Source organism: Otolemur garnettii, unplaced genomic scaffold (assembly GCF_000181295.1).
Source record: "Otolemur garnettii isolate 467f Iridium unplaced genomic scaffold, OtoGar3 scaffold00063, whole genome shotgun sequence".
Classification (NCBI taxonomy): Eukaryota; Metazoa; Chordata; class Mammalia; order Primates; family Galagidae; genus Otolemur; species Otolemur garnettii.
In genome coordinates, this window is record NW_003852458.1 from 4,164,963 (window position 1) to 4,190,860 (window position 25,898).

The 25,898-nt window shown below is 39.5% G+C and overlaps 1 protein-coding gene across 2 annotated transcripts in view; it reads right to left on the bottom strand.

The window, feature by feature from the left end:
- Positions 1-20,232: 20,232 nt before the first annotated feature.
- Positions 20,233-25,898, bottom strand: part of CAPSL (calcyphosine like) — a 34,582-nt gene continuing 28,916 nt past the window's right edge. The window contains exon 5 of one of the 2 annotated variants that reach the window (XM_003792936.3): positions 20,233-20,505. In XM_003792936.3, coding sequence (XP_003792984.1) covers positions 20,404-20,505 — 102 coding nt within the window. In that variant the 3' untranslated portion in view covers positions 20,233-20,403. The remainder of the gene's footprint in view (positions 20,506-25,898) is intronic. The other variant, XM_003792937.3, reaches the window with a different exon arrangement.

Sequence of the window (25,898 nt, forward strand, 5' to 3'; positions counted from 1 at the left end):
GAGTTTATTAAGTTAGGGAAGAGAACTTCTAACTGCCTTCCCCTAATACCTTCGCCCAATGCCAGCAGGAAGTAGCTTTTGAGAGACCGACGCCCGAATCCCCTTTTGGCAGTTAAGAGTTCTGTTTAAAAAGAAAATTGAGGTAGATTGAGGCTGGTGAAGAAATAGAGGAAGTAAAGTTTTATAAAAACAACTAAGACTCCAGAGTAAAAAACAGTTCCTGTCTCTTTAAGGCAGCCAAAGGTTTTAAGAATTGAAAAGGAAAGATTGTAAAATGTAGAAGGCTGAAAGAAAGCCAGTAGAGAAAAATCATGGCAAAAGAGATACAGCAGGTGAAATATCAAATGGAACAGCTTAAAGACAAGATTAAGATCATGGCAGCTGATGAACAGTTGAGAGAGCAGGTGAATAACCTTATAGAAGCAGGTAAATGCTATACTGCCATTACAACTCAAATTGGGCAGCTAGAAGATCAGAGGGTAAATACCCCAGTTAACGTTAAATGCCATAAATGTGGGAAGCTAGGCCATAAGAGAAAAGTGTTTTTAAAAGGAAAAGAACACTGAATGTTAAAGAAAAGGAACAGAGAGCATGTAAATCTCCAGGTGCATGTCCCAAATGCAAAAAAGGCTTTCACTGGGCAAACCAATGCCGCTTGACAAAGATGGAACACCCAAATCATCAGATGGGCCAGAATCAAGACCCACTGGTAAAATGAAAGAAGTTAACAGTTTCTTTAATGTGTTCATTTCAAACTATTCTTGGAAAAACACTAATTCAATTCTATGCCATGGGAGCACTCTACCAGCTTGGTTAGACCTGTGGTGCCTTAGCATAAAACTGAGGAAATTAAACCAGACCAATGGATGGAGAATAATTAGATTAAATATGTTGTGGAATATTAGATTATCCTGCATGGTGAAGGGGTAACCCACCTCTCATCAGCGTCTGTGTACTATAACTGGGTCCAGCTAAAGAGCCTGGACACAGCCCAAAGGGGAAGGGGACACTCTGAAACAAGTGATGCCTGTGGAAGATTATGAGAGGGAGAACAAAGGGAGAGAAGAGTAACTAGAAGTTAAACCACCTTTGTGCTAGGGAGCTTCATTTGAAAAGAGTCTGGAATCAATTAGCAAAAATTCCGCTGGAAAAGCAGCTTGAAAGCAGGAAAAATTCTGCTACTGAGGAATTGTGAAGTGTGGGACCACGAGTAACAGAGCCTCTGAGAGGAAATGTGAAAGGTGGAACCATTAGTCCGCGAGTAACAGGCTTTTGAGATCTGTGAAGGGTGGATTCACGAGTAGCAAAACCTTTGGAATAGCGAGAGAAAAATCCTTGCTTGCAAAGATTGCAAGGAAAGCGTTATCTTTTGTTCGTCTGTTAAGTAAATATCAAAGAAAGTTCGTACAGTTAAAGAAACGGTAAATTCTCTCAGCAAAGATTTTGTTTTCTCAGTTTAAAAAGACCTTTACGGGAATTAACATTACAATCAGTTTTCCCCTAGCAGTGGCTAATAGTTTACATCTGTATTGGGCTTCCTCATTTAAAGAGCCCATACCTGGAATTCTGAACCTTGACAATTACCATCTTTTGCCTAGAAAGAAAGAGCCAGATAACAGGAAGAACTGCCCTTACCACATTTAAAAACTATTTTGTTCAGATATAAAAAAGGGGGGGGGGAATGTAGCAGCCTGTATAGCCTATGGCTAGGAGTGAGTTATAGGAAATACCTGTAATGGAACACCTTGGTGAAAAGGGCATGGAGAGGGATTTAGTTCTAACAAGCACGAGAGAGCTCGCGAGATGAGAGCAGTGGTGAATTGGCAGTCTCTACACCTGTGGTGCTGAGAAGCACGAGCTCAGCCTTATATTAGGCTGGAGGGGAAGGCAGTCGGGAGCATGCGCATTCTGTCTGGACACGCCTACTCTCTGTCTCCTCTCCTGCCTGCAGAATGCCAGCACAGCATCTCTCTGCTGAAGATTACCAAGCTCTGCTAAAGACTCTTCTCTATCCAGCTAAAGTAGATAGCTCTCAGGCACTTAAGAGAATCTGTTCCTGAGCAAGGTAGCTCAGTGGTCTGTCTGATACCTACCCAAGCCAGGCCCAAGACCTGGCCAGTCCTGGGTCCTGACAAGGAATATCACTCAGGCATGCCCTGGAACCTTAGAGTGCCCAGGTCTATTCCTGAGTCCTGCTGCTCTCGTGCCTAGGTGCCATGCTCCCTGACGCTCACTTCTCCACCCACTTTCCTTCCCTCATTCATTCATTCTTCCCGTCCCCCACTTTCTCCTCATTCTTTGATTTAGGTTCTCCAGGGCTAGGAATTGGAAGAAGGGAGAAAATGTCTTTTCATTGCACTTTCATTGTCATTCTTCTCTGGTTAACACTAATTGGCCATCAATGCCTTCCATGTACCTAGCATCAAACACTAATTGGGCATGGTGGGGGGGGGTTGTCAGAGTCCCCACTGCACATTTCTTGGCCATATTTCCTCCAACCCCCTCCTGCTTTTTTTTTTTTCTGCTATGGTCCCCTAGCCCCATTCTTAAGTCTGATTTAATTGATCTGGTATGGACCCTGAGTATTTATAATACTTTTAAAAATCCTCCAGGTTACTCAAACATACAACCACACTTGAGAACCCTTTGGGTATTTCCTGCAATTTGAACATATGCCCGAAATTTCAACAATATTCATCAAATTTATGGTGGTACCTAGAAAAATCCTTGGTTCAAATGCTAAATTTCCGTGGGCACAGATAAGAAACAGAGCCCATACAGCATGTGATTCATTAATTTGCAAAACCATTCATCAAGTATCATTTCACAGTGCTAACAAAAAAAAGATAATGTTTAGAATGGTTCTCAGTCTTTGGTCTGCATAAAAATCACCTATTCAAGTGTTAAGTTTTCCCAACCACAAGACCTTTGCACTTGTTTTTCTCTCTGCCTGAAATGTGGTTTCCCTGGATCTTTGTGTGACCAGCTCGCTCTTCTCCAGGTCCTGTCTTCTCTGCCGCCTCCTCACAGGAGTAGTGATGAGGGCAAGACCATCCTCTTACTGTCCACCATGTTTGTCTGTGTATTCCCTCCACAATCCCTTCACAACGTTAATTACCTCACTGGTTTTTGTTGATATTATCTCTCTCCAATTCTAAAATCCGAGTCTGTGTAAATTCCATTATCTTTTGTTCTTAGAATAAAATGGGTAGTTAGTAAGATCTAGTAGATGAATGGCAGAAGAGGAAAGAGAAGAGCTTTTCTGAAAAGGAAAGAGACCTACTTAGCCTCAAGCTCACTTTGGACCAGGTTGTGGCACCCCCTAAGCAGTTAGAGAGGTCACAAAAGTCCACTTGCCCCTGCCCTAGTCTGGCTCTCCTGACCTATTCTCCAAACCCACCAAGGGCATCATTCTAAGGAGGAAATCTAATCAAGCCACTTTCCTAACTAAAATCCTCAGTGTCTTTCCAACATGGCTTGGAAGGCTCCTGATAATGTAGCTTATTAGTTTCCAAATATACTGACTTAAAATAACACATTTATTACCCTACAATCAAGCAGATCAAGATCAATTTGAAAATGAGTCTTGGTGTCTACAGGGTTGCACTACTTCTGGAGGCTGCAGGAGAGAATCTGTGTCCTTGCTTTTCTCACCCACTAGAGGCCACAAATATTCCCTACCTCACAGCCCCTTCCTCCATCTCCAAAGTGGGTCATCCCAACTCTTTCTGTCATCACAATGCCTTCTTGCACCCTAATCTTCCAACCTGGGTTCACCCTGATAGTCAAGGATAATCTCTCCATCCCAATATCTTTACATAATATCTACTAAGTCCCTTTGACCATTTAAAGCAACATATATTCCCCAGATCAGAAGTGGTCATCCTTTGTGGGAGAGGGGATTGTTCAGCCTCCTTTCCTGATTTTCTGCCTTCCCTTCTTAGATCCTTGCCATGCTCACTCTCACCCACAGGTCCCATTTACTGACCTTTGCATTTACCAGAGCCATAACCTGGCTAACTCATACTAGCACCTCTAGACTAGCCTCAGGCATTACCACTTCTGGGAAGACATCCGCTCACAGACTAGGATACGGTTCATCCAAATGTTCTTAATAACACCATAGGCTCATTCCTATTGTCACCACACTTATTTGTAATTACATGACTTGTCAGACTCCTCTACGGCCTTTCTAGTATTCTGGCATAGAGGACTATGACTCCTGGGTCTTGTGCGAAACGTGGTACCTAAAATTTGATTCACTCAAACATGAATGAATAAACATACTACTGAATGATGTTGTATTAGTCAAATTGTTTCCTCATCACTGTTCAGGACAGAAGCTCGCCAGGCTAGACCGTTCAGACAGAGGCAGCACTGCATGGGTGAGAGGCACATCTGGGACAGCCACGTGTAAGAAGTCAGTTGCCTTCCCCATCCACAGTTACCTCCCCAGCTGCATGCCTAACCACCGTAACCACAGAAGTGGGGAAATGATGGGTGGGGGGTGGGGAGACAATTTTCCAAAACTTCATTTCTCTGATAAATATCTGCCTTTAATTTTGTTGATTTATTAAGTTTGGTTTAGATCCACATTAAAGTCTATCCTAACTTCTAAATTACAATGGTTTGTGGCATTCGTGCTTAGCTTGCAATGACACAGCTGTTAAACCAAGAATGTGTGATGTATAAAATCTTTTAGCCTCAAGGAATAAGTAACATGCCTCAAGACACTGGTAAAAACCGAATGTGAAACAACATGCCAAGCCCCTGAGGTTTGAAAAATAAAGTTTAAATGCTGAATTGTGATCAAACATTTGACTTAATGTGAAACAGCCCTCAACCCCAAATTTAAAGATTTCTCATCAAGACGTGGAGAAGAACTTGAACAGACTGATAAGAACTTTTTAATGTCAAAGTATTATTGCTGCAAAGTGTTAACTGCACTACTCATTAGAAAAAAATGCAATAATCAGAAAACATTTTAATGTTTACTTCCTAATAGACTAAAATACTACTTTGAGAAACTAAGGAATTAGTTTAGACAGGTTCTATAAATGCTATACCATGAGACTGATAAACATATTCTAAAGTCTATTTTTCACATAATAAACTTTCATGGATTTGAGTGTAAAGTTGCAAGTGTAGATTTGAACAATCCTTAGGATTTCATTTATCAAAAATAAACTTCAATAAAATAGCATTAAGTCAGAGGTAAAACTGTTTTCAATGGCAAAACATTAAAAATACTCCATTACAATGAAAAAAATGAAAGAAATTCTACCATCACCACATTTAACATTCCAGAAATGCTAGGGAATGCAATTAGACAAGAGAACAAAGTCAAAGGCATAAATAGGAGGAAACAAAATTATCTTCATTGGCTGATGACATTATTGCACATTTGGGAAACAAAAACACTGCAAGACACAAACTTCACTAAAGTCTTCGCTTATGATATTTTCATGTTTTTATTTAAATCTTTATTACTAAGCTATTACTTGCTTGTGCTCTAACCTCAAGAAAAATGTGTAATAAGCAAAAGATGCCACTCTAATAATACTCCAGAAATAATCATATTAAATAACAGATATGTAGCTTTTCTATGCATCAACTATTATTCTAAATATCAGGAAGTGAAATAAATGTTCAAGAATTGCCTACAAAAGTCCAGAGAAGAAAACAACCAAGGAGAGACTAACCAAGTGGTTTTAAAATTGGATTCAGCAGAAACTGACAGAACAATCAATGTTATAAAACAGAATCTGTGAATCTAGATCTATGTAGTTCTGAAAATTTCATCCACTTCTAATTAGTGGGGAAATGTGGATTATTTGATAAATGAGATGGGAATAACATACTAGCTATTCGTAAATGAAGAGGAAAACTAACTTATTCCAAAATCTCACATAGATTAAAAATATTAATGATTTTAAAATGAGAAATGCTAGAAAACATGGGTGAATTATTTTATATTTGAACCCACCACCCCTGGTATATGGGGCTGGCACCTATTCCTTAAGCCACAGGTGCTGCCCAAGTGGAAAGTATTTCTAAATAAGACATAAAACCCAGAAGCCATAGAAGATAAAAGATTGATACATCTGACAATACAAATTTAGAATTTTGGCAGTTTCTTTTTTAAATTAAAAATCCACAACAAAAAGGAAAGAAAAATAACCTGGAAAAACAAAGTAACATGATGATGAGCAAAACGCTAATATCCTCAACACCCAAAATGTCTCCTGAGTCAATAACCAAAAGATGAAGAATTCAAGAGGGAAATGAACAAAGCACATTAACAGAGCTCACAAAAGAAATTGAACTTCTAAAATGTGAAAATATGCTCAATCATATTAATAAAAAATATAAATGAAATAAATATTTTGCCTATAAAATTGTGAAGATTAAAAAGATTATTAAACTTTGATACCAAAAAGGGTATGGAAAAATAGGCTTTCTCAAATACTGTTAGAAATATAAATTAGTACAAACTTCTAAGAGGGCAATTTGGAAATATGTAGCTAAAATTTAAATGTGTATATCCAGAAATCCCTTTTTTTTTTTTCTTTCTTTCACTTTTTTTGGCCGGGGCTGGGTTTGAAACCACCACCTCCAGTATATGGGGCTGGAACCCTACTCCTTGAGCCACAGGTGCCATCCCAGAAATCCCATTTTTAAAAATTTTTTACAGAAATAATATCATAAGGAATGAAAATATATGTATTAAAATGTGTAGACATTTTTGCTTGTATTTGAGAAAAATTACAAATTTAGATAAATTGTATATCTATACTACAGAATACTAATAAAGTCATTAAAAGAGCTATGGTAGTAGTATATATCCTGATAAAGAAAAATATGCCATTTTTGTCAAGTTTCTAAGAAAAGGAAACTATCCTCTTAACCTTTCTTACTCTTTCACCTATCACTTCCATAGGGAGAAAACACCAGTTTGGTCAGTGTTTCCATTAGCTATTTCTACACTGATGCTCAAAAAACAAGCCAGACCAAAACTCAGTGGCTTTAAGAAATGTTTATTCTCACAAAGTGTCTGTTGTATGGGAGTTGAACAGTTTATATTGGGCTCTGCTGGGTGGTTCTACTATCAGCTATAATGACTCAGGAATCTGAAACTGGAGGAAAGTCACCTGGCTTCAACTGGGAAAACCTCTGTCGCAGGAATTTCCTATCTTTCTCCTGAGACTAGCAAACTAATCTCTCTTGTTCTTTTCGGGGCAGAGGCACAAAAGGGCAAGTAGAAAAATTCCAGACTGGCCCATCAATCAGGTTCTATCTCATTTTATTGCCCAACCAGATAAAATTAATATCCAGAATCAAGGAGTGAAGAAACATACCACCCCTTTATGTAAGAACTCCAAATCACACAGCAAAGTATGTGGACAGCTGGAGCAAGAATTAAGCTATTAATGGAATCTCCTATAGTCAGATAAGAGGATGGCTCAAGCCACATTTGCAGAACAGATGTTACCCCTATCAAAAAAAAGCTCTCCTGTCATACTGGGGTAGGACTTAAATATCTTCTTTCCATTACTTACTGAAATAACCTTTGGGAAAGAAAATGTAGTTAGTTGGTCCGTGAAAGGATTTTGATATTTACAGATCTTTTACTCTAAAAGATTTTTTAATCTAAAAATCTAGTGAACAAGTAATCATTTCTTACATAAATTGTTATAAATTTAGAAAAAAAAATTACTCTTCTAAACATGAAATGGTAGTTTTCCTCTTTAGCTTGATTGATCCAATCAAAACTGTGTACATGTCTTCAGGCCAATAATCATTAGAAGAACATCATGCACCAACTGGTTTGGAACTTGCTCAGTCTCTCCAGAATTGGGGATGAGCTGAGCACCTGGTCAAAATAAGGAAGACAAAGAACAAAGGAAATAAAGGACATTGGAGAAGCAAACAAATGTTAACTCAAAGAATAATTTTTTGTAATTAGAGTGAAAAAGAATGTTAGCATGAGAAATGCTTAGAAAATATTTGCAAGACAGTACTTCAAAATGTTTAGTGGTTATTATGGAGAAGAATGGGCTGGCAGGTGGACTTTATTTTGTCTTTTCCATTTGAGGGGAGCAGAGAGGAAGTATGTATATATTATACAATATAAACTAATAAAAGAGAATATTTTCAACATAATTCTTGATTGGAATTAACATTAACATTTTTCCTATATAATCTATAATAGACCTTGATACTGAGATTTTGATTTTCTGGAGTCAATCTGATATCTCCCTTGTGATATGGACAATATAATAGTATATTCAAGATCCTCTATCCCATTTTTTAATGTTAAATTTTATCACCATTTACTCAGCACCTTATGTGCAACTTGCTATGGGACAAGATGATACAGCAGGTCCCACAATTCACATCTCTGCTTCTGCACCCTATGTGCTAAACTATAGGTGAAAAATTACATAATTTTGCCAAATGATGTTCATATAAATTTGTGCTTTCCTTTATGTATGCTTGGTAGCACCCTTTCCCAGGGTCTTCGATGATTACTGTCAAACTTCCACCTTTTGCTTCGAGTCCTACATTGAATCTCAGACTTTCTTATTCCAAGCATGACTTTGCCTATACTTTGAAAATAATTGGGGTGATAACTCATGTTTTCTCTATTTCCTATCTTTCTCTTCAAATCCCAGAGCATCCATAAATTCCTACAAACTAGGATGCCTAAAATGAACCTCCAATTGCACAAGACAAACCAACCATTAATGCCCTTAACGCTAACCTTCCCTCCCACTCCAGAACCTGGTATCTTCAGCCATCCAAGCTCTCCAGGTTCTTTACCTCTCCACACTTACATATGCAAAGCATGGGAAATTTGAAGAATATCATGGGCGATCTGCCTGGAAGTATAGATCAGAGAATAATGTGGATGTTTCAAATGCCTGAAGATGTCTGAACATTTTAGTGAGGGTTAGGGAGCTATTGAATGTCTTTAGAAATGAGGCATAGAACATATCATTCTGGAGTTAGTGTGAGGGCTGGATTAGAAGGTATAAGAATGTAGACAGGGGAATCATTAAGGGACTCTTTCTATATATGAGGTAAGTGAACTGAACCTGTACAAAGGGTGGGAAAGAAAGCTCATTCACAAACATAATCAGCTGACTCTGTAAAGTGACAGAGTCACTTAAATAATAGCAAACACTTCTACAGAGCCAATTTAGTTCCAGGTACAGTTCTAAGATCTTTCCATACATTAACTTTTTAAATCCTCATTCTATTATGTAGTCACTATTTTATCTCCACTTAACAGATGAGAAACTAAGGTTTAAGAAGTCAACTAATTTGTCCAAAGTTACACAGCTAGTAAGAAATAGCCCTTGGAGACACATTAAAGTTAATGTGATAACTTATACACAGTGAATTAGAAAAGAGGTTTCTTAGTCTCTTTGGACTCATATAACAATATCCTAGACTGGGTGGCTTATAAATTAGCAGAAATTGACTCTCAGTTCTGGAGGCTGGGAAGGCCAAGATCAAGGCATTGATAGATTTGATATCTATTGATGGTGCACTTCCTACTTGGTCTCACTATGGTGAGAGGTCTCACTGTGACATCAGAGTAAAATAAGCTCCCTTGGGCCTATTTTATAAGGACACTGATCTCATTCATGAGGACTCTACCCTCATCCCCTATCACCTCCCAAAAGCCCCACCTCCTTAGGCCATCACCTTGGAGGTTAGGAGTTCACCATGTGAATCTTGGGGGAGACAAACATTCAGACCATAGCAAGAGGCATATAAAAACATCCTAAAAAGACAAACATCAACCCCAAGGTGGATTGAGTGATTCCACTAAAATGTATAATTAACAAATTTAAAGTGTCCCTCAACTATGAAGCACTAGAAAAGAAAAGTTGGAGAGGACATCTATTTTAGTCCTCTCCACGAATTTTGTGAAAAAAATATTGTGGTCTCGATGCAAGATGAATGCATTAAACATCCAATCTTCATGCCCCATGCTTTAATTTCAATGACAAAATAGCCTCAAAATTACAATTAGAATCCCAAGAGATATGCCTCTAGGATAAATTTTTTGTTCATTGACCAATGTGAATAAATAACTTGGTCCCAGTATATATGATAGAACATAGCTTCAACTTCCCACAGAAAGTCCCTACATGGACATAGATGGGAAATTCCTAGGCCCCATGTCATAGAGGTAGATAAAGGATGACTTGTCTCTATGTTGTTGTACCATAAATTTCGAGGCCTTGAATAAGGCCTTGAGGCCCAGGTGACAAGGCTTTCTGATTAGCAAATCATCACCTTATATGGTTGTACAGGTTATTTTCTTGGTTCCTATCATGGCTGAGGATGGAAAGACCTCGGTTCTATCCTCCAAACTGGCAGGAGTCTTACTCATCATGGGCTCCTGTGACCACAAAGTATACCTCCAAGATGAAATGAAAAGCAATGGGGACTACTACTTCAAGTGGCAGAGAAAGCTAGGACAAAATAGCCACCAACATCTATATTCTCCTATTAAGTATATTTTCACTGGCAAGATGTTTCCCTGCAAAGACTACTTTTCTTAGCCTCCTTGCTTGTAGATGTAATCACGTGACCAGCTCTCATCAAACGGAATTCAAGATACATAACCTGTATCATTTCCAGGCTGAAAAGCTTCAGCCTTCTCAGCACCCTCATCCTCTACAGTCACATGGATATCATTGAATATGAAGTCCCAGAAAACAGAACCACAAAAAAATGGAGTTCTGAGACCCAAAATCACTACATGGAGGTACTGTTTATAATGCATTGTGTTTGAGCTTTTTATACATTCAGGGATGTATTTGTTAACTAGCCTTATCCTAACATCCTCTGTACAGCTTTGTAGTATCTGAGGACAAACTACTAAAAACATCCCTGAACTGAGAGCTAAGCTGTCATTCTCTCACAGTCTCAAACTCAGATGAGATTCTTCAATCTAGTATATTCTCCATGGTAGATCAATGGCTTGGCCTTCTAGTTGTACTATCAATGGGTATGAGTTTGCTCAACGTAGGTCTTTTTTAAGAAATGGATCTACTGACAGATTCAAATCTTTGAGGCTGGATGTCTGCAGGACTCAGTCCTGAACTATGAGAAATTCTTCAGCTGGAAATGTTATTTTTTTCCTACACATACCTGGGAGGCAGACATGTTTTCTTTGCTATTTAGATATTTCCCTCGTACTTCCATGACTTTAAAGACAAGGAAAGAATGATTCAGCAGCAAGAAATCACAAACTATGATGGCCAATGGAAAGTAGTGAAAATAAGTCAAACATACTGGAAATATACAAGCTGGTTTCTCTTTACCCCTCACTTTTCAAAGTGTTATCTGAAGACCAGAGGCATGAACATCACACAGGTAGGTAAGTTTGTTAGGCAAAAGCTCACTGCCTAGCCCAGACTTCTGCATCACTATTAGCATGCTAACAAGATCCCAAATGATCTATGGGTTCATTGTGAATCATAGCTTTTACTTTCCATAGCTTCTCCCACCTTCACTTCTACCTTTTTCCAAGGAGAAGGGCCCACGGGTATGTGCAATCAACCTGCAGCTGTATTTGTCACCTAAGAAGCAGTTATTAGGAGACAATCAGACAGGAAACCTGACATCTGCCTTGTACAGGAGCCTGGAACCAGGTTCAAAAAGATGAATTCCCCAAAACAAGTTTAAAGTCATTCTCTTCAATTTACCCTGAAGATTCAGAAAGCCTCGAAGGCTTGCCATAGACACTTCCTCGCTTTGCACTGTCTTTCATCCTAGTTGGCTGATCCACCATGTGAGCCTACTCTGTAAAAGTACAGCCTTTAACCAAGTGGGCCAGCTAAGCTCACCTTTTCTCACCAGAGGCACTTATGTCCCTGCTCATGCAGGTGTGGGAATTTGCTGAATTTAAGTCCCTACATTAAAATCTAAAAATAGAAAAAGATTCATAAATTACAGAATAAAATTAATTTTATTTGTAGAGTATTCACCAAGAGAAAGAATAAAATAAGCCTGGGGCATTTACACAGTAGAAAGTCTTCCAATTATTTTATTATCACCATCTGCTAGAGAGTTCCAAGACAGTAGATTAAGTGAAGATGTGAAGAAACAGCTACATTTACGCCCATCATCCGAACACCTATGAGAATAAGTACATCATTTTACTTAAGAATCACTTTCCAGTCTCACTTTATTGGTTTTCTTTCTTCCTCCTCCTTTCCCAATTTAAAAATAAATTCTCAGGTATTTGTGGAAATGAACATATTCCAGGTAATTAAGATGACCAAAGATCTACTACTTGTAAAATTTGAGATCTTTCAGAAACTTCAGTGTATATCTTATCAAAATCCATAGCATTAGGGATTTCTTTCAAACTTGTTCCACTTTCTGAGAGTCCCTGATTTCCAAAAGAATTAATAGTCAAAATTCATAATCTCCAAGATTTTCTCATCATCAAAATGAAATAGGCATCAGTGTCAATAGAAGCGCTAACACCTGCATAGTAGTTCAAAAAATCTTCTTTGGAAACCTGAAGGAAAAAATAGGCAGAGAAAAAAGATGGAAATTGTGTCAAAATATGTGAGTCACAGTATAGCATTTCACTTTCATCCTGAAATATTTTCTATTGAGAGTGATTTCAATTGTCAATCAAGAAGTTAGACAAGGAGAGCCTACTTAACTTCCCCATGTCAGGTGGCTCTCTGAGAAGGGACATCTGCAAGGGTAGCGCACGGACTCACCTGCCCATTGCCAGCCACAGTTCCCCTAAGGCCATCATTTTTTGGCATTAAGGTCAGATCTCTAGATCCCTACCTCACTATCCAACATGGTAGCCACTGGCTGCATGTGATTATTTAAATTTATACTCAATGAAATTCAGTATAATAAAAATTTTTAAAAAATTAAGTATAATGAAAACTTCAGTTTCTCTGTCACACTAGCCACATTTAACTGCACACTAATCATATGTGGCTGCCACATTGGAGAACACAGACATAGAACATTTCCATCACCACACAAACTTTTATGGGACAGGACTGCTCTGGAGTAGGTATTGTATTACTATTTTAGGATACAGAAATTTATAGCATAAATGAACAGATGAAAAGTTCTTTTGAGTTGGGCACAGTGGCTCACTCCTGTAATCCCCAGCACTCTGGGAGGCTAGGTATGTGGATCACCTAAGCTCAGGAGTTTGAGACCAGCCTGAGCTAGAGTGAGACCCCATCTTTAAAAATAGCCAGTGTTACAGAGGGTGCCTGCTGTCCCAGCTACTCAGAAGGCTGAGGCAAGAGGATTGCTTGAGCCAAGTGTGTGAGGTTGCTGTGAGCTAGTATGCCATGGCACTCTACCCAGGGCACAGAGTGAGACTGTTTCAAAAAAAAAAAGGGGGGGGGGAGGGTTCTTTTGGGAAAGAGTCTAGAAACAACACACAGGTAAACAGGGATGGAACTAGAGAATGGGGAACATCCCAGGATCTTGGACACCCAGAATTCCACTATGCCTAACACTCAAGGGCAGGGGGCAAAGAACCTAGCCATGGGGCAGAGGGGATGGTGTGCTGGGAGGCCAATCCTCCTGACTTCTCAGTTTGGCCAAGATATATGGTAGTATTTCAGGGTTAGACCTATTCTTCCTATGCTGGACAATGAAGTTTAGAACAAAGATGTAAAGAGCTGGAATCAGCCCCTGAATTCCATCTATCTCTCCCCCTTCTCGACATCCCCCATTCCTTAATACCAGCCACAGTAATACTATTCCCCATAGTTCTAGAAGCACCACTCAGAGGCTGGACACTCCGGGAACTTGCTCGGCCAGCTAGATGAAATAGTTCATTCCTATAGAAAAAGGGATATTAACATCAAATTTTCAAGGTTTCATTCTTGATTGTCATAATGAGTTTTATGAGTAATTATGTTTCATTCTTTTAAAAGCATGAGAAAGTATTAATACAATGTGAGAGCCTTATTTTCAAAGAGGAAATTTCATCACCTATAATAGAAACATCATATTTTTAAATGATCCAAAAGCACCATCAGGGAAGTAAATGTTTAAGGAAGCATGTACTATAACATGTTAGCTAATAAGGAGAAATATCTTTGGGAATACTTTAAAACTGAAAAACAAAACTAGTACCCTTCTATTACAATTTATTATGATATTAAATTGCACGTGAACTTTATGGCCAGCCTGTAGTTGCTAACATTTGAAGCCTTCAATTAAAGAAATTCAATTAAATCAGAACCATGTTTATGACAAGGCAGTCTGGTAATGTAACAAAATGACAAATTTGGTATTAAAGTAAGCGATAACTAAAGCTGTGACTCAAACTTCTCAATTTCTTATTCCTAGAAATGATATCCCAACTATTGCCATTAAGAAAAGTTGTTTTCAAAGCATATGCAATTTACCACTAGATCTATAGCTTAAGTAATTTTAAAATTTGTGTCACAAATAGCATGCAAATTCTTCTTTATAAAACAGAATGTTGTTTTGATCCTTAATTTCTATTGTTTCTATTTTAAAACACGATCAATGTAGGATTTGCATATACAAACACTTCACTAGAAAATAATTTGAGCTATAGTTAGTTGTACAATGAAATGTTGTCAACTAGCAATTAACCTGGGAATCTTTCAAAAGATACATGAGAACTTTCTATGACTAGCATACTAAATACATTGACATGCAAACAGATACCCCAAGTACCTACAAAACATACATAAATATAGGTAGGCACAGTCCCTATAATCTTCTTTATATTACTGACTGACTAAACCTCCATTTTTTTTTCATGTACAGATGAAATAAATTTCCACTCAAACCCCATATAAAAGATCTCGATTAGTAGTCTTAATTCATGGTGATTACTATCCATACTTTGCAGCTTCAGTAATCTTAAGTGAATGGATTTTGAGTGATATCACAAAATGAGATCTAAGGCATGATTAACTTTAAACAAATCTCGTAGAATGGTACTCTATTTCCCAGTTCCCTTGGAAACTAAAAGAGTGATCTGGGTTTGGTCAGATAATGGCTAATATTCGATAATAGCCTGCGTTTGTGCAGCACTTTATCTCATCAACGTGGAAGCACTCTGAGACTTACTAGAACCCTGGAAGGAGCCAGCCACTCTGCCATCTGTCATTTTCTCTCAATTCCAGGTCCTTGGTCATTCCAAGGCTCTCTCTGAGTGCTTAGGGCTATCAGCACCGCATGTGGCCTGAATGTTTCTAGGAGACCAGCAGCTCAAACCTTTCAAACTCAAGATCAAGATGTTCCCAAGTCAATATTAGTCCCTGAATGCCAAGCATTAAGGTCAGTGAGGGAAAAGTTACTTAGGTCTCTGATGACAGGATAACAAACCACTACATACTCAGATCTTGATTCAAATTTCAAGTGCTTGAACTCTGGAAAATTTATTACAGGGTCTGGAGAAGAATAAAATTGGAAATTAGTGATAGTTACATGAGTAGCGTACGGCAAAAACCAGGTGTAGCCCTCAACACCTCCAGTGTTTGCAGCAAGAGCCAGAGCTGGAAGCCTATGGTGCTCACCAGGACTTGGGTAAAATTCAAGTTGCATCAGCACCGTCCAGTGGCTGCTGGGAGGCTTACAATACTTCAGAGAAACAAGAAATAAATTCCATTATGAAGAATTGGGTGAAGAAATGGATTGAAAGTCAGAAGGTCATTGCATTTTGAGATTTTTCATTCCCTGATGCACTATAACCTTTCTGGTAGTTGCAAGGTCCATTATTAAAACCTCAGCTACTGGTTGGTTGTTTACTTTTTCAGTGGGCTTCAGAGGATCTTCCACTATATTTTGCTAAGGGGAAAAAAAACTGGCTTTGGCAATGCAGGTGTGAGAATTCAACAAGAAGGTTGTGCTATTCTCAGAGAGGAAGAGCTGTTTCACCACAACGTCCCACCACACCAACTGAGACGGCCAAAAGAATTCTCACACAGCGGTGTTCTCAGAACTCCCATCAATCATTTGTTTGTGTTACTTTCAACAGAATTCACCTGCCATCTGTTTGAGAACAAATAATTTTAGGGAATGACTGCAGGGGCTTTATTGTTTTTTGTTTTTTGTTTTTTTAAACAATAAAAGAACTAGCTCTCCCTACCAAGGATATATGGTTTTCATACACATGACTTGGAAGAGAGAAACCATGCTGAGAAACACTGGCTTTCAAAAGGATCAGTTACATGAAAATCAAGTTTTTATGAGGAACTATCAGACCTTTGGCACTTCTGTTTTTCCTTTGAGTCATAGGTATTTCTAAGATTTAAAATGTTGCTGCTTCATTCAATAAGATCTTCATTTAAAAGAACAAGCGATCATTTCCAGGGAAGCAAGTTTGTTGACCAGTCTGGAAAACTGGAGGTTGCAAGGGTCTTCATTCTGTATTCAAAATAGATATACGTTAAGTCCAAAGAGGTAAACTACTCAGAAGGTGTCAACAGAATTTCATGAAGCTGCAGTTAAGGGCCCATGTACAAACACCATGCGAGGACAATTTTCTTACTCTCAGCATAGCGGACTGCATGGGCGGGCAGCTTAGTGAGGGGTGGACTGGTTTATTCTCATGGGTCAGAGAGACAATCTACTTTGGCCAAGAGAATTGATGGGCTGAGACTGTTCTCTGCCTCCAGCCAGAGAGGGGTTTTTCTGTGCATTGCCTTGACAGACTGTCTGCATTCATCCAATGTGTTACATAGTTCCCCAACACAGTGCCATGAGTGAGTGAGATGCTGGGAGGAGGGGGTTCCCCTTCTCTCTACCCTCTTTGGTCTTTTAACAACTGTGGCTTTCTACTCTCTAGTTGGAAAGCCAATGGTTTTATTTGCGTTTATTCTAGTTTACTGTTCTATCCCCACAGTCTTGGGAACGGCAGACAGCTCAATAAATATTAATGGGATGTATTTCCACCCTCAAACTCTGAGGTGTGCAAACTCAATCTGCAGCCAACATAGAGAACACCCAGCTGTACCTTAAAAAGCTGCCATGAGGATGTGCAATGTGACTCCATGCCCGCTGCCAAGTCATCATGCTTCAGAGTGCCATCTGGGCTGTGGAAGGTCCCTTTGAGGCTTGGATGACTACAAAAACTACCCCCAACAGACTGGTGGGGAGAACCCTGTAGGTCTACCATTCAGCTCGCACATCTTTCTTGTGTGTGCTGTGAATGAGTTCAAGTGATTCAGTACGATGTGCAGCATCGCTGGGCGGTGGCTGAGTAGGGTCCCAGCCACTCTCGCACAGGTTTGCCCCAAACCGAGGCTCAGTACTGCACGGTTGGCTTGTTCTGACAAACCCTGATTCTCAGAATGTTTACATACGTCATTCCTGTTTTATTAAAAAGCTACTGATTTCATCCTCTTTTCTTGGGTCTACTTGTTTATTTACTATCTGGGATCCATACCCAGCAAGTGAGGTGCTCCAAGGGAGATATTTTGAAAGCTTTTTATTGTTTTATCTCCTGACCCAAGTGCTTACTTTTAAACTTGTAAACTGAGAAAGGTTTGAAATCTTTAAGTTAAATACCCAGAAGAGTGTTAGCAAATGACTTTTTTTTTTTTAATGACTCATCTCTCTTCCTCCTGCTGCTGTTCAGAGTAGAGCTAAATGAGTGACTCCTGGCTCTGCCTGAAATCACAGAAGAGACCAGGAATAGGAGCGGAATGATCCTTGACCATCAGATTACTGAGGGTTTGTTCCCAGAGGGTGAAAGGGCCTGGTGGAATCTTGCTGATGGGCCCAGAACCCAAACTGCTAAGTGGGAGACAACTTGGATGTGACCAAATACACAGCAGGGCATGAGTTACCTTAAACTGGAGAGCTGTGCCCTGCGCCCTCTTTAGACAGGAAGTGAAGTGCCCTGGGGGAAGACAAAGCTGATAAATGTAACCCAGCCCTCACTCAGAATCAATGCTACTCCATGGCTCCAGTTAAGCAGAGGCATGAGTCATACCCAGAATCAAAGACACGGATCTATCTAGAGCAAGAGGCTTGAAACCCACCATGCCCAGGAAACAGGGGAGCTCTCTTCAGCCACAATCTGCAAGGTATAAGGCTGCAAAAAAACATGGATTTTTTTTTCCTATGATTTCTTTATAATTTCTTCTGGCTTTCTACGTAATTTCTATATATGTCTTCATAATACTTAGTATCCTTGGCCCACCAACCTCTATATAAGAAGCCTAGAAAATGAATCCAATAAAAAAAGTAGACTCGTATAATTAAAAAAAAAAAAAACTAGCTTCCTATGATGATGCATTGGCTTGATTATTTTCTTTAAATTGACTATATAGTTCCCCAACACAGAAGGGCCCCTGTCACCAGAATAAGGGAGAGGTGAGCTTCTCAACAAGAAACAAGGCACAGTGCCTTCTCTAATGACGGCTGTAATTCTAATCTGGCAGCAGCTGTTTCTACAATTTTTAAATCAATACATATCCTGATATGAACTTCCAAGTCTACAAAATAAGACATAAACAAGTTAACGGGTACAAAACAAAGTGTGTGCAGACTTAGAGCCCAGAGCCACTTGTATACATCAGATAATAAAAGAGACTATTAACTCAATTCATGTCCCCAAACCAGGGGGAAGGAATGCAGTCTGGAGCAGAGAAGGGAAAAAGAGACCTCCCTGAGCAATAAGACAGGGTGGGCATTGCGTCCAGCACCATAACCAGAGGCCAGTCACGGTGTTCTAGCTCTGGCCCAGACCCATAGGAGAGCTATAGTTTCACTATTCCCCAGAAGCGGGGGCTGCCTTTCATGGGGAGGTTCCCATGGCAGTAATATGAAGACAAAGCTTAATGATCAGAAATGTAGGCTTTGAACCAGGAAGTGTGTGTCAAGAAGGAAAATCTGCTTTGGAATATGCCTGTGATCCTACTCTGGGGCACACTGACCTCCTGTGCTAGTAGGAACTTCACCATGATTGGCTGGAAGCAGGAGGAAAGAGAAACCTTCTACCAGGTGAAGGCTTATGGCTATATGGTCTGGCCACTGATGGGGCAAGATGGCCTATGTGAAACTAGAAAGCACAGCCAAGCCTCAAAACTTTAGCTACAGAAATACTTTGAACAATCATGGATCGACTCCTCAAACAAATGGCCTCTACTCACACCAGTCTTTAAAATGACCACAAAAAGAAAAATGTCATTTTAAACCTATTTGCCAAGGCAAGTGAAGTTTCCCCTAAACCAGAGTTTTTCAACCTATTTTTTATCTCATAGCACACTTGAACCTATAGGTAAAGTTCCATGGCACACTTAAATTATGTCCATCAAAAAAAGAGTGTACCAGCCCAGCCCAGGCCTGCTAAACAACAATGACAACTGACTAAAAAAATAGCCCTGTGTTGTGGCAGGCGCCTGTACTCCCAAGCTATTCAGGATGCTGAGGCAAGAGAATCGCTTGAGCCCAGGAGTTGGAAGTTGGTGTGAGCTGTGATGCCACAGCACTCTACTGAGGGCAACATAGTCAGACTCTGCCCTCCCCCAGCCCCCAAAAGTTCTCTTGTAAAGCGTTTTTTGCTATAGTTGGTTTTTTGGTAACAAAAAAAAGTGTAAAAAAAAAAAAAAAGTACACATACTGTGCTTTGAACTTCTTCCATAAATAATTAATCTTTAAAAATTTTTGTGGTACAAGGTACCACAAATTTTTGTGGCTCAAAGGAGTAGGGCACCAGTCCCATATGCCTGAGGTGGTGGGTTCAAACCCAGCCTTGGCCAAAAACTGCAAAAAAAAAAAAAAAAAAAAAATTTGCAGTGCAGATTAGATCCTCTCTAGGCACACTGGTGTGCCACGGCACATGGGTTGAAAATTAGCACCCTAACCCTGGACAATGAAATTCATACTTCGGTTGTAGAAATTGAGGCTAATACATGGTCTCCTTCTGGGCCCCAAATTAGAACTGAAAAACTTTAAGGTTTATAGTAAGTCATAAAAATAGATAAATTCTCCCACTAGAAACAGACCATCTAAAAGGCAGTGAAGACAGACTGTGGGTCCATGAGTGGATGTTACAACTAAAATATTCAAACTTTCATTAATGGTCAAGAAGAAAACTTGAAATGGTTCAGATACATAAGTGTATCAAACATAGCTGGAGGAGCTTTGAAAATCTCGTTTATTCCTGTTTTAGAGCCAAAAAAAAAAAAAAAAAAAAAGGCCTCAGAGAATGGAAGCTCACAGTTGACTACTTAGTGTCTTTATTTCTGCCTGGGTTTTAGCCTTGGAAAATACAGTACACTGAGATGAAAGAAACACTGAGGTGAACATGAAACCAAACATAACCCTGGTTTATGAGCTGAGGTGGAATCATTTGGAGCTGCATGGCTGTCCCCAGGTCCCCAGGTCCTACTCTCAGAGCTTCCAGGCGGTTCTCATCATGATGATGAAGTACACATCCGTGTCAATGGACGCGCTCACACCCGCATAGTAGTTCATAAACTCCTCAGGGGTCACCTGCAGGGGCAAAGTCAGAAACAAAAACCAAACTTTGCATCTCACCCCTTCAACAGAGGCCTGCCTTCCGTACCTGTAAGAGAAGGGAAATTTCAGTCCAGAGGGCTTTAGGGGATTTGAGGGTTTTTTCGTTCATTTGTTTATTCATTCTGCTTTGTGGTGATCCCGGCTGAGGAATAGGGCTAAAACAAGAGAAAAAGCTGGGCATGGCAGGGAGGGTGGCACAGGGGAAGAGAGGAAGAAAGGCAGGCAAATTTCCAAGCCAACCTAAACAGAAAGTGAGACATGGGTTGTCATCTTTTCCTTGAGAGCAGGAGCTGGTGGGTTCTGATAAGAGAATGAAACTCTGAGCAAGAAGCAAGTGTTCTTTAACTGCAGTGAATTCTGTCTCTGTGACACATCAGAAACAGCATGTCATGTTCTTTTGTCAAGATTAGCGATGTTTTATCTTTCAAAAACAGGAGTTCTGTCCTGTGGGTAAAGAAACAGATTTCTAGGTAAGCACTCCTGGGTGACAAGATTTCCTAAGATACAAAATACTCATTAAAAGCCCAGAGTGAGTAAAAAGTGACCCTCAGTTCACGCCTCCCTCCCACCCATGTTCTCTCTCCACTCTGTCACTACGACTGTCGTCTTTGGGATTTCAACTGAAATGTTTATCTGTGCTAGGATTTCATATTACAGCCCAGCCCGCCAAACAATGACGGCTGCAACCAAAAAATAGCCAGGCGGCATGGCGGGTGCCTGTAGTCCCAGCTACTTGGGAGGTGGAGGCAAGAGAATCGCTTGAGCCCAGGAGTTGGAGGTTGCTGTGAGCTGTGATGCCACAGCACTCTACCCAGGGGGAAAGCTTGAGGCTGTCTCAAAAAAAAAAAAAAATCCATGAACTGAATTATGAACTCAGCTCATAAATCCTAACCCTGTTAGGGGCCTAAACCCTTCTCCCTCCTCCCCTCCCAGAACAAAAGGTCCCAAGAATTCCTCCAGAAAGACCCTGGTCCACCAAAACCTTCCAGCAACCTGTGGAATCTTCTTCCCCTATGCATAGTATAAAAACAAGTCCCCAACCACTCTTGGTGCAATCACCATCTTTGCCGGGGCAGGTCTTAGTCTCCTTTCATTGTCCTGAACCTCTCCCAGTCTCATCTCTGGATACACCACCAGACCCCTTTCATGAGCCACTTGTCTTTTTTGCTGAAATTATACGTGAACAGGACAAAAAGTCCACAGGATCTACAGTTCTCTTTTACACCTTTTCCCAGGAAAAACAACAAAAAGCAGTAGAGAAAGGCATTTGGACTGAGCTAATAGTTGAACTATTAAAGTTAGGAGAGTCTAAGAGACAAATAATATATCCCACAGAGCCTTTGTTAAAATTAGAATGCTGATAGGGTTCTCCTTTCTTGAATTTTAGTCCTCTCATCCTTTGGATTCCTCAGCCTCTGACCTCTGTTTTCTAAATTCCCCTAGTAAGTCATAAAGTTCTATGCATAATTATTGCCTTCTTTCTACATTACTAGTGCAGTGTGAGGTCCCAGGGCAATGTTTCTCAGGGAAGTCCACACCAGAATCACCTGACATACTGGCATAAATGCAGATCCCCAGGCCATGCCCTCCACCTACTGACCTACTGAGTCAGATTCTATGAAGCAAGTGGGGGTAAAATTTGTTTTTAATTCAATATCCTAATTACTATGCACACCAATGTTTGGGAATATCAAAGATAATTAAGATAGTCCTCAAAGAGCTCATAGGTTGGTGTAGACTAGAGCATGTAATAGATAATTCCAAAAGTAAATATCAAGTACAGTGATAGAGTTATGCACAGACCCATGAGCCATTTTGATGGTGCCCTTCAACTTGACAATTTGAGGAACCTTTTATACAGCAAAAATTCAAAAATTATCAAACTCCTAATATTTTTGTTATTATTTATTGACCAATGGGCAGACATTGAATGAGACCTATATCACATCCAGTGAAATACTCCTGTACCTGGCTTTTTCTACTACAGAAATTGAAAAATTAAAAATTCACTTTCTCAGACTCCCTTGAAGCTACAGCTAAGGATGGTCAAGTGATAGACTCTTCACCAATAAGATACAACCAGAAATCTGATAAGAATTTCTTGGGAAGCCTTTTCTTCCTTGACACAGTATCTGCTTCTTTCTCAACGTTTCCTACTCCCTCCCTTTGTTCTGCTGCCTAAAACTCAGAGGTGTGCTTAAAGTTACGCAAGTATCTTGAGATAAGGAAAGGCCAAGAGAACCACAGAGCTCTCAACTCTCCTATCTTTTAACCACTTGACTTAAGACATTATGTAGAATAAAAAATAAAACCTAATTCATTTATTCCATAGTTTAATAAGCTTTTCCTTTACTACTTTCAATTGAATGCAAACCCTAACTGATATACGTTTCAGAAGGATATCATCACCCTATCCCTCAATCCCAAACTCCCTCAGTGGGATGGGGTGACCTGGACATGAGTTGGCTCTGAGTGGAGAATGGAGAAGGCATCCAAGAAGGGAAAAACATAAGGGCAGTAGCAAACCTCACCTGTAAGTCAGACCACATCAAACCAGAAGTTAAGAACTAACATATTAGATCACTACTGAAAAAGCCACCAGTTATCTAGGTGTCTGTTTCCTGAGTCTCAACTTATATTGAGAATGGCCTGAATCAGAAAATCTCTGATCTCCTGGATGTTTGGCTTCATCATAGCACATTACTATTCATCATTAATTACTATTATTTTATTTGACATTAGAATAATGAAAGAATGGACACTCCTTCTTTTAGTAGGCCTCCTGACTAAGCTATACTACTTATTTGAAAAGGTATATGTTATGTAGAAGGGAAGGTCAATGGAAATATCTTAGTCACAATTCAGTCCCATTTTCTCAGGTCCAGACTCATTAGAAGAATCCTAAAACAAGTATAGGTTACTCCACATGCTCAGTAAAATACCTAAAATACTTTTACTTACTTAAAAATCTTATAGGAGAAGGATGAGGCAGTAAGACTCATACCCTCTGAAATGCTGAAGTTCTAAGAGACATTTTAAAATGGGATTATAAAGTAATATATGCCCATGAAAAATTCACAACATAGATATTTAAAAAGTTAAGAAGTGGGGTTAAGGGTGGCATAAGGGTGAGGAAGGTTTGTTTCACACCTTATTTGATTGCCTTCATACCTCCACCCAAACAGCTTCAGATGCACAGACTGCCATGGAAGCTGTGTGGGGTGTTAATACAGGATTTATGAGATCAAATTTCATGACTGCTGCAAACTCTAGAACCTTTATGAGTAGTAGAGAGCCTAGCCTAGATTATTAAAAGTTCATAAATTTGAATATCATCCTTGGCTTGGGACCACACTAATATTTTGCATTGTTCTAAATTCGGTCTTGTTTGGATATTTTCTAACCATAAATGAGCACACTGGCTTATAAGTATAACCATGTTTCACCATAGAAACTGTAATATACAAAATAACTCAATTTCCAAAAGGTAAGCTAAGAGCTATTCTCTTTATGAAAGAATTTACCTCTTTACAGTTACTATATGACTCAACATACAAATGTTTAAATCACATGTCACTTTTCAGAAACATTTTTATTTCCATGAAATGAGATATTCCTGCTATGCCTTAGCATAATGCCCAGTCAATATGTGCTCAACAAATGTTGCACAGGTTTAATATTATGTTAAATGAAGTTCACATGTATATTACATTTAGTAATTGAAAACAGGCACTTCTGAATCTTTTAGAGCTAAAGACCTCAAATATGAATGTGTATAAGAGTCATCTAGCATACTTACTAAAAATGTAAAGCCTCAAGCTCCACCACCCCCCCCAAAAAAACCTTGGACTCTGCAGATCTACAGTGTGGCTAGCAATCTGCATTATTAATATTAATATGTATGATGATAGTCATGAACAGCCAGAGTTGGGTGTCAATACAAGGTCTATGATATTCAGGTAACGTCAAATATCTTTGCTAAAAATCTTAATAACCTTTATGAGTACTTGAGAGCTTAATGTGCCTTATTAAGATAAATGTCAAAAGAGGCAAAGTGGGGATTTTAAATGAGCTGAATCACATCCACTGGCCACTGCCACTTGGGTTAGAGACAATGGCAGCTGAGGTTTCCCCTGGCAATGAGGAGGAACCACCTGCAGAAAGAAAGCAAAGATACTCTGAGATTCATGTAGACTTGGGCTAATTTGGGGAAATGGCAGTTGGCTATTTTTCCACTGACATCTCAGACATCAAAGTCCAGCAATATCGAAAGAAAACATGAACTTCTGTTATTTCTGGCCCTAAGCATTTGACTGCCCTGCAGAATTTAGGCCCCTGTCTTTAAATCTACCTGCACATCCCTTAGCCCCAAACAGAGGACATTTCTCCATCCCTGACTGAAGGATGTCAGCAGGAAGGGAAGAAAGGCCCCCTTCCTGTCCCCTACCCCTTCTCACTGGGTGGATCATAAAGTTTCATTTAAAAAGTTGGGGGGAAATCCCTTCCTTCCGAAGGGAAAGGTTTATTTCCTCTTCCCATAACCACCCTCTCATTCCCTTCCATTATTCCACTAATCTCTTCCTGTGTGGCAAATGAGATGGGAGATAACAAACCCTCGGGTTGTGCTGCTGCCCACCATTGCCAAGGAGACATCCCCTTCCCTTATCACAAAACCCTTACTTAGGTCTTCTAAGAGCAGAACTGGCCCTGGGTTAAAAAAAAAGGTCCATTTACGGCTGTTGATAAAAGATGACATCTTCCACTCAGCTTAGACACAGTCATGAAAATAACATTCTTCCCCTACCAAGCTACGCATCTGTATGTAACTTGAAGGGAAAACTTAATGGAGATAAAGTGCTTGCTTTTGTTTTCAAGCTCATTTTAGAATTGTAAATTAACCTCAAAGTACACTAAAGAATAAATCAGAGCAACTTCTGCAATCTGGTGTTCCTTTATCAAAAGCTACTTTTCAATGGCATTTCCAGAGCGAAGTGTGGTGACAAATGATGCTCAGAAGAATGAATGCAGAGGCTTTGTAAATCTGTTCCCAAAAACTGAATTATAACCCATTTGAGGGTAAATGTGCTTAAATATAGTCTAGATCATTGAAATGTGATGAGCTGAGTGTGATGAATATGGTACATATGAAATGCTGCATTGCCCAGATGCTATGGCAGTTAGCTGTATGTGGACCCCATACCAACATATACTCACATATGTGTCTGTGTGGGCACACACACATGTTTTATTACTTCAATTTTCAACTTTCTAGATGGTTCCTAAAGAATATTGTGCTTCTATTTATAACAAATATACTATCAACATGTAGAGATTGTTAAGGTTTGGAACCTCTTTCCCATTTATAA